At 32.1% G+C, this 10,111-nt stretch overlaps 1 protein-coding gene across 1 annotated transcript; it reads left to right on the top strand.

The window, feature by feature from the left end:
* Positions 1-3,809: 3,809 nt before the first annotated feature.
* Positions 3,810-9,644, top strand: LOC133203525 (solute carrier family 35 member B1-like). Its single transcript, XM_061339630.1, has 8 exons — positions 3,810-4,247; positions 4,654-4,789; positions 5,876-5,979; positions 6,561-6,685; positions 6,796-6,990; positions 7,225-7,351; positions 7,976-8,082; positions 8,740-9,644. The coding sequence occupies exons 1-8, from the start codon at positions 4,163-4,165 to the stop codon at positions 8,938-8,940; spliced, it is 1,080 nt and encodes a 359-aa protein (XP_061195614.1). The 5' UTR covers positions 3,810-4,162; the 3' UTR covers positions 8,941-9,644.
* Positions 9,645-10,111: the final 467 nt, after the last annotated feature.

The following is a 10,111-nucleotide window of genomic DNA, read 5'->3' as shown; positions in this document are numbered from 1 at the left end:
ATAAAAATTCCTTCAAGTATATTTCATTGAGAAATTTGAGAAAAATTTATAATATATATGAAAAGATTGATTTGATTTGAGATTGACGGACACAGCTGTGATACAAAAACTCTTCTAATTAATGTATGGGGAACAGTGCCGCACGCCGAGGAGGCTCTCCGACAGCCATTACAGATCCGTATCTAATGTTTATCGAAAATATCACAGTATCGCACACTCGACGCATTTATCTTAATTCCCGCCGTTTGATAGTTGTTTTAGAAACTTGTAGATATGTGGAAAGATACATTTAAGTTTTCGTTAAGTCCGTGCTGTCTTATCGGACCCTGCGTTAAAATCTTACCACCTAATTCAAGAAGGGAGATAAGTGCACATGACTGGTACTGTTTCCGAAAGTGATTAGCATTAATGTGAACTACATGCAAAGAAAGACAACTCTTACTTGAAATTACCTTGTCTTGCATTAAAAAAAATCTGCTGCAAAGCCCCACATTATAAAAAAAATATTTTACAAATATTTTTTTCTTCATTAATATTTTATATACAGATAAATCAAAGCAATATGCAGACAAGAAATTTTAAAGAGTGGAATTACGTAAATATCACTTTTCTGTTAATGTCGTTTGATCGGTTGCACTGCAGCAGAACATCGTTTTGTTGTTGACGTAGGTCTATCTCTGACACAGTCGTCTGACACGAGCAGTGTACGTTCTTTCAGATCTCTTTTTTTTATCGTCGCTTCAATACGAATTCACAAATGTATCATTAACTCACCCACACAGATAAGATGAGAATCTTGCAATGGAGGAAAACATTTATAAACATCTCATTATGACAAAAACAGATGCGTAAGATTCAGTTTCTATTCTGAAAGAAACATGAAAGACCCGCCTGGTATAGAATGAAGGAGAAAAGGAATATCACACGGACTCTTGGGAAACAAAAACGAAGATTGAAATCTTTTTCTCACGTAAGATGACGAGATTTCAAAACTCAGGGTAGAAGTTTGTGTGTGATCTCTTTGTGGGAGAGCAATTGTGGAAAAAACACGTTTTCAGTCGGTTTTTAAAGCAATACATGCATTCCAGTGTGTAATGTAACAGAATCTCTATTACAATGTACACAATTTATTTCTACGGCTGATTTAAGAGCGGCCCTACCTCCTGCAAAAAAAAAAAACCCGTTTATAATTAAAAAATATTGCATTCTTAAATAATTTTCATATATATATAAAAATATTAATTCATACTTACATTTGTACAGATAATTATACACAATGTAATATTTGAATCCCCCCTCCCCGAAATGTTTACTGCTGGATTCCCTGAATTTTGAATGCTTTGCCCCAAACATTAATTTCAAATTAATTCCAATCAACTAAAAAACACATCAATCATTATTTTTGCTTATCCTCTACACATCTGTTTATAATTTTTCAGAATTTGTCCCCATTTCAATTTAAGAGAAATCCGTGATGAATTACTAAAGTGCAGTTCACTACAAAAAGACAGAAAGTTGTGTTTAACAGATAAACAAATAAAATTAAAGAATATAGTTATAGTTTTAAAACATTATGAATAGTATTTAGCACTGCTTTCTGAGAAAATTATGTTCATTTATAAAGAAAATAAATGAAATTTTCTCCGCGGTATAGAATTCCCATTCTTTTCACATTTATAGTAACGCACTGTTTTTGTATTTTATTGTTCACACATGCCTTATTTATCTAAATTACTTTGTATTAATGATCTACATGTTCTTGTAACCTCTATATACTATTGTAAAATGGTGATGAGATTTAATTAATGCATAAAAAAGTATAGAGAAAAAATATCCAATACTAAGTCACAAATTTTCAATATAATGTTTTGTTTTAATTATGTCTGCACTGAATAACATGATTCTAACTGATACAATGTATGATCAAATGAAAATGCCATATCATATATGGTCTGAAAATACTATCGCCATACCTGATTATATGTTCAGTACTTATTGGATTCAGGTTATATATTCTACGGAAGATTACTTGTATAAATGTACTAAAGTAAACGCAATGAAACTGGAATTTATAATAGAGTATTCCAAGGAACGGATACAACTGGGGAGGGGTGGGGGCGTTATGTGGAGGATAGGATCTGGGAGGACCATTCCTAGCATTTTCAAAGCTATTAAATCTACATAGTTAGGTTACCAGAAGAGTATCATATATATATGATGGAAAACGTAAGAAGTGTCCATCCAACACCCTTCACCACTCAATGTGGTTTTCGCACTTGGACATATTTTTCATGAATGTTTTTGAGTAAGATTTTTTTTTGCTTGGAGTGGGAATGGCCCGGACCCCTCGTCCCCCAACACCTAGGGTTTTTTGTCTAAATCCTTCATTGATTCCTCTCTATACTCTGATCATCATGCTCTATACTCTGATCATCATGTAGCGGATGGATATAGAAATTTGTACTAATTTAAAATTTTTTTGACTAAGCTTCTCTGCCCATGCGGGATGAGGTATAAAGTGTTAAAAAAACTTAACTTTTGAAGTGGAGATTTTGTAAACTATATTACCATATACTATAATGTATGTCTCTAGTCAAGAAAAAGGTTTCGATATAGAACTTCGTTATCTCAAACTTGTTGGGACCAAGAAATATTGAGAGAGGTATCCGGGGATTCGAGATATTGAAGTTAGAATACATTAAAAAAATGATTGGGACTACCATCTGAATTCGAAATTTATAATTTGTGATATTGATGTTCGAGATACGAACTTTAATTGTACATGTATAGGATTTGATATACTCAGTACTCTGTCAGTTACATAAATGTCTACACAAACTTGGAAACAAGTTTTACTAGGAAATATTATTCATGTATTAAAGTACGTCAGACGACACGTACGTTCCTCAATGATATATGATTTTCCCAATCAAGATTGAAGTATTGCTACTTTAACAAGTTTCCCCACCAAAAAATTGAGGTACATTACCAGGCATTTGTGCAAGATACCAGTGGATGGTGTTTCCTTTGAAATCCTACATGTATTGGATATCACTTGAATCGCTGATATTACAATTTTTGGTGTTTATATTTTTAAGACATTATGAAAGCAGTTAAGAAATCAAAAATTAATAATGAGGATCAATATTTTTGGTATGTTAACAAGAGATACAAAAAATAAGATATTCGAGGGATATGTCTTCAGTCCTTAAATTCGATTTTCCCATAATTTGACGATAAACAATGTCGTAGTAATGTTACCACTTGTTAATAAAAGCAATTATGATACAAAATAGATATTTGGTACGGTTTTTTTTTCTTTGTAGGTTGGACAGTTATAGTTAAAGCAATTGTTATATTACACGTGTTATACAGTGAACAAGCAAGATTATTTATTATAATAAAGTTTAACACAAATGTCAAGGCATTAAGACGAAGAAGAAGGTTTGTCTCGGTTAATTAGCATTAAATATGTCATACTGCAAACTATGAATTTAATTGTATAATTTATCCTTTCTCTTTTTTTCAACAAATTTTATTTTAGATTAATTATTTTCCCACCTAAATTCACCAATACAACCTACATTATTTATTTTTTTTATTTCATAAAGAACCAAGCAATACTATTATACTAGTATTTTAAAAAAAAAATAGATATACAGATCCGCTCAAAAGCATATATATCACGAACTAATTAGCAAGACAACTTCTGACAGATGAAGGTAGTATGAATTTCCTGTTACCTGTACGCTATATCTGTATAGGCGTCAATAATTAAGTCTCGTTGAGTTTCTGTGTTCGTGAATACTTAACAATCAATGCTTTTGATGTGATTTTGTGGCGACATACTTGAAGGTTGTAAATCTCCATAATTTATACAGCAGCTGGTCAAGATGATCATTTTTTGCCTCTACATTACAAATTGAATTAATTAACCGGCCGTGACTTGACACGTGTCGTTTTTCAACTCCTTGGGTTTTCCTTAACCAGAGTTTGTATATTGTGAAATGGAATCATTGTTATTGTTCGTGTGAATTGAACCTGCATAAATGAAAGGTTCGTTAATCAATCTTTTGAAATTAGATTGGACTTTAAAAATACATCTGCAGCTGTTTTTATAACCAAAAAAATAATAATAATAAAATTCTCGATTTAATGCTGCATGTGCTTGGTAGAAACAAACGTTCCCGTAATGGAAAACGAAAAGCAACAAGAAAACGGAAAAGTCCATGCGGTCAGTGATGAAGGTTAGTACACGAAGAGAATCAAAGGAAAACACCTTCGATCTAATTTTATTATCCAATCAAATAAGGTTAAGGTTGTAAGAATAGGATAAACCTCGAAAAATCCTGTAGCGTACCTCTCGCACCTTTAATTGGTTATTGCTTAATTTTTTGATATATTATTGTAAAAATTTTATTTTTTACCATATACTGAAATAAAATCATAGATGTTTTATAAATTAAAATCACGTATTTTCACTGATAATTGATAGTCACGTTAAATATCCTAGAAATTGAACTACTTTTACCCAAACCTATACCGGAAGTAATGCTTTCCAAGTGGTGTTTCGAGAATTCGACACGTCATGAAAACAAATTTATAACGAGTAAAGTGATAGACAGTGTATGACAGGTGATTCTACGATTTCAGGTCCGACACACGTAGTCACTATACCTGATAAGACAAAACACGTGGACATGACAACGGGAAGTCGGAATAAACTACTTGTGTGTGCAGCTGGAACGTTCCTCTGTTATTTTTATTATGGAATTGTTCAGGAGTCAATGTGAGTGCAAAAATTAACACATATTGCATACTTTTCTTAAGAAGATAATTCAAAACATAAATAATATACTAAAAGATTCAACTATCCTTAAATATGTTAACTAGTTTTGGAGAAAGATTGTTGATATGGTTAACAGAAGAGCTGTACAACAAAGACAGGGGCACGTGTTGAAAAAAGGGGGGTTGAACTTTCACTTTAGATTTGGTTACATTTTTACTGAGGCCATGAAGTATTTTAAGTGCTAATCCAGTGTGGCCATCAATTGCTCTGAAGTGCATAGTGACAACAGATACCAGATGCATGTACATGTATTTCTTAAATTTGGTTACGATAACATCACTGTCAGTTGAAATATTTCCCATATGTTTGCAACAAAGAAAAACAAATTGGACTGGTTATCATTCAAAATATTATTTTAATGATATGGCATTTTTAAATAGATTTCTTGTCAGTTAGCCCAATTGAAATACATACACAGCTATCTGATGCATTTTCAACTTCCATGGATTTTGCATGCAGAATTTAATATTCATCTGCATTCTGAACCAATTAGCCCCTTCACGGTAACTGCGGTATTACTCTTTTGCAGGGCAAAATAATAACGTTTGGCGAAGTTTTTGTTGGCAGATAATCAAATGACGTATATTTAACAATTACTTTTACGCCATATTTCACCAAACTATATCATTTTGCCCTGCAAAAGAGCAATACAAATGTACCGCAGTTACCGTGAAAAGTCTATACAAGTGTATTAGCAGGTCTATAAATGTACATTATTTTATTTGGCTGGTCAGATGGCTTATGGAGACTTAACATTACATGTCAAATAATTGGTTTAATTGCATGGCCCTATATTGACCACTGAGGGTTAAAATTATTGGTTCTTCTGCCACATTCATTTACATTTGACTATAGTCATTCTTCAAAATTTACTACATGAGTTAACCACCTTTTTCTTCTATTTCTCCCAAACAAAATGATTTATATGTACAAAGACTGTAATTTTTATAATATTCCTTGTTATTTTATCATGAACACTGTACATTTGCAGTATATTATGGCATCATTTTGATTTTTTTTTTCTAGAACAAAAGGAAAATATGGAGAAGGAGAAAAGACAGAGAAATTTAAATACACACTTGCCCTTGTATTTGTGCAATGTATCATCAATGCCATTGCAGCAAAAATTGGTATGGAATCTCATTCTATGTAGCTACCTTTATACCTTTGCTTATAATTATTTTTTTATAGGGACATGGACACAGTTTTGATTAAAAAAAAAAAGAGAAAAAAACGTAAATATTTAAAAGTATTTGGTACATGTAAACACATTGCAACAAACCCAATTTTCAAACATTGACACAAAGATGTTTAAAAGATACGTTTTGACAGTTTTCTCTGATGATATGAACATTATAAATATTAATATAACTTTGTTTTACAATCAGTTAATTTTATTTCCACCATGTCCCATATGGTAACTACATGTATTAGAGTAAATTACTCATGCTTCCTTTTCTTAAGACATGCAACTTAATAGCTTAATTTCGAAATGATTGTGCTATATCAATCTTCAGGATAAAAAATATTGATATCACTATATACATTAGAAGAATTTTTGCACTTTTAATAAATGCTCTCTGTCATTGTACTTAAGATCCACAGTAAAAAATGATATTAGAATTTTTTTGGGTTAACAATCACAGTTACTGTACTTGAGTATGTACATTGTATACTACCAAATCCAGTGTGTTTTATTATTGCTTTGCAGCCATGTTTTGGCAGAAGGAAAGGGACACTACTCCTGGCAGAATGTTTTCATTTTGTTCCATGTCCTATCTAGGAGCTATGTTAGCCAGTAACCACGCACTGCAGCATGTCTCGTACCCAACTCAGGTAATGAAAAAATGGCAAGTGCTTGATTAAAAATGGAAGTAATTACATATATTAAATTGTCAATCCTTAAAGAATTGACTTTCAACTTCAAAATTTGAAACTATATTTAGGTTTTGGGAAAGTCAGCAAAGCCTATCCCAGTGTTGATCCTAGGGATTCTGTTTGCGAGGAAGAGATACCCTGCAGCCAAGTTCTTGTTTGTTTTAATGATAGTCCTGGGAGTGGCCATGTTCTTGTACAAAGACTCTGGAAAGACCAAAAAATCTGAACATGACAGCATAGTTGGTGTGGGAGAGCTTTTACTGGTGAATTTGAAATTTATATTGATGAAATGCTGCTAAATCACATGAATTCTTCAGAATTTAATTTTTATTGTTAAAATTCTCAATGCAGCGATTTACAGAAAGTTTATCTTATATGAGATTATAAAGAAAGTTGTTAATTTAAAAATAAAGCAATGATGTTATTTTTAACCTTATACATTATTTCCCTGTGCATACATTTGTATGTCTATATTAATTTTGATTATTTCCACCTAGTTGGTGTCCCTGTCACTAGATGGTGTAACAGGAGCAATACAGGAGAGAATGAGATCTGAACATAAGACAGGAGCCTTCAGTATGATGTTTAACATCAATATATGGTCTATATTATGGTTAGCTATAGGTAAGACTACAGTGTAGTTTAACATCAATATATGGTTTAATATATTATGGTTAGCCATAGTGGTCTGTATTATGGTTAGCGATATGTAAAACTATAGTTGATATCAATATTGTCTAAATTACTGTTAGCCATAGGCAAGACTAGTTTTACATCAATATAAGGTCTATATTATGGTTGGCCATATATAAGACTAGTTTAACATCAATATATGGTCTATATTATGGTTAGCTATAGGTAAGACTAGTTTAACATCAATATATGGTCTATATTTTGGTTAGCCATAGGTAAAAATAGTTTAATATCAATATATGGTCTATATTATGGTTAGCCATAGTGGTCTATTCGTTAGCCATATGCAAGACTAGTTTACATCAATACATGTGTATGGTCTATAGTATGGTTAGCCATAGATAAGAAGTCCTAGTATTCTGTGCATGTATTGATATTTATATGTATGGTTTTTCCAGGAAGACATCACGTAAAAAATGTGCTTTTAAATGCAGATCATGTACTTAACCCTGAGTCCTTCAGACTTTTTAAAAAAAATATCTCAGTATTGTTTGTTAAACAAAGAGAACTCAATAGGACACAAGAGTACAGGGGTAATGTTTTTTTCTTTTTCAGGATTAGTTGTCTCAGGAGAAGGTTTGGCATTTCTAGGGTTTATGGAGAGACATCCATCTATACTACTACAAATGATAACATTTGGTTTAGCTAGTGCTGCTGGTCAGGTAAGCTTGAATTGGGTTCAAGGCTTGAAACCCTTACTCTACACAGATCTTAATACACATACTCATCACCTCAACACATTTTCTATGGTCATTCTGAGATTTAAACCTGAATTAATTGCTCAGATAATTTGACCATGAACTTATCTGGTTAATCTCTCTTTCCACAAATCTCATAATTCTAGAATGAGTAGGCATGCTTGTTTATTTTTTTTTAATTTTGTGTGTGTGTGTTGGGTGGGTGGAGGGGGGCGGGATTATGTTTCTGTTGAATCTATATTTTGAAAGCTAGAATGTTTCCCTGCAACATAACATTCTGTGGTATTCTTCATTCATTGTAAGAGATCAAACATATGTAGATCCTCAGGTACATATCCTAAGCTGTTTATAATTTAACAAGAGTTAATTTTCTTACAGTGCTTAGGTCAGAAAAACATCAAACTGAAGTTATCACCCTTTTTGATTTTTCAAGGGTCATTTTGTTTGATCTAGAATTCAAAAAGGGCTTAAGCTAGAGTATTTAAATTTGCAGCAATGATAGAGGACATTTTGCTGTGTGGTTCACTGGGTGTTCAAATTTTCTTAAACAGTGCCGAACTACCTTAAAAAATCATGAATCATTTATTATGAAAACTTGAAATGTTTTTTTTTTCTTTTCAGACATTTATTTTCATCACTGTATCAACATATGGACCATTAACATGCTCCATCATCACAACTACACGAAAGTTTTTCACCATTTTGGCATCGGTAATAATTTTCCAGAACCCCATGAACAGCAGACAGTGGATGGGGACAGTGTTAGTGTTTACTGGACTGGGATTAGACAGTGCTTATGGAAAAGAAAAGAAAAATAAGTGAAGACCCAGAAGTACGATTCGAACACACCACTACAAAAATCCTGAGCTGGACAGAAATGAAAAAGTTAGGGTTTATCTCTGAAGAAGAGAAAATATTTTTTTAGGAGAGAGATATTTTTTTGGGCATTTGTGGAAGTGATTGAAATGCATGATTTGTTGCATTTTCTCATGTTCATTGAGTGATAGATAAACCCTGGCCTAGATGATTCTGTGATATTAATCAAGTCATTGATTATACACACTTAACTGTTTTTTGATGTGGTGCTTGTATTTATTATATACAAAGATCTGAAAAAAAGTACGAAATGTAGACAGAGTGCATGTCTATGGCATGATTTAAAACAGACTAAGGGAAAATGTACAATTGATAAAGAGTCTACGCAGTGTATTGTTCAAAGAATGATAATACATTTAGCAGAATTTGAACAAATTATTTTTTATAAGGATTAATAAAACAGACATTGTTTATCGGTATATTGTTTATGGAAACCACTTCATATCATTTTCATCAGTGTTGTAAGGTGGTTATTGTTTCAAGTATTTCAGGTTTAAGGGATTTATAAAATTTATATTTGGACCATTCAGATTTTGATGTTTTACTATAGTATTAAGCTGATATGGTTGGGCATTCAAAGTCCTCCATATGTCAATACTGTATTCTTAGTTATATTTTCTTATGAAGTAAAAGTTTTGTTTTTGCAAAAATCTTCTCTTTGTTCTCTTAGCTATTCCTAATCACCATAAAAAGGGTATGAGAGAGGGTTTCCCCCTCCCATGGGTGGGGATTGGGGTACCTCCCCCAAGAAATATTTGTTTAAAATGGCTCCAAGATTTCCAGCATTTTTGGCCACTTTTTTAAATTAGTTGTTTTTCAAGGCTGATTGACACTATTTATCATTTTAAATGAACATTAAATGTGTTACAAGTCAAACTCTGAGTACCAAAATACATTTACAGCTGATGTGCAATTTTTTAACACTTAGTAAATTTGGAATCTATGTAGAAATCCTAATTACTGCTTTTCATCTAATACTTGACAATACTGTAAATATAATTTGGATTATAAACAATTAATGACTTTTAATATTGAAGAATTAATTTATATAAATTAGTTTGGGGAATTGTTGAAAAAGGTATTTTTGTTTATTCAATTGGGGGGGGGGGGGGGGGGT

Source organism: Saccostrea echinata, unplaced genomic scaffold (genome assembly GCF_033153115.1).
Source record: "Saccostrea echinata isolate AGI-Se365-2 ecotype Australia unplaced genomic scaffold, CSIRO_AGI_Sech_v1 ptg000001l, whole genome shotgun sequence".
Classification (NCBI taxonomy): Eukaryota; Metazoa; Mollusca; class Bivalvia; order Ostreida; family Ostreidae; genus Saccostrea; species Saccostrea echinata.
Note: the sequence above shows the minus strand (reverse complement) of the source record. Positions and strands in the feature narration are given on the sequence as shown.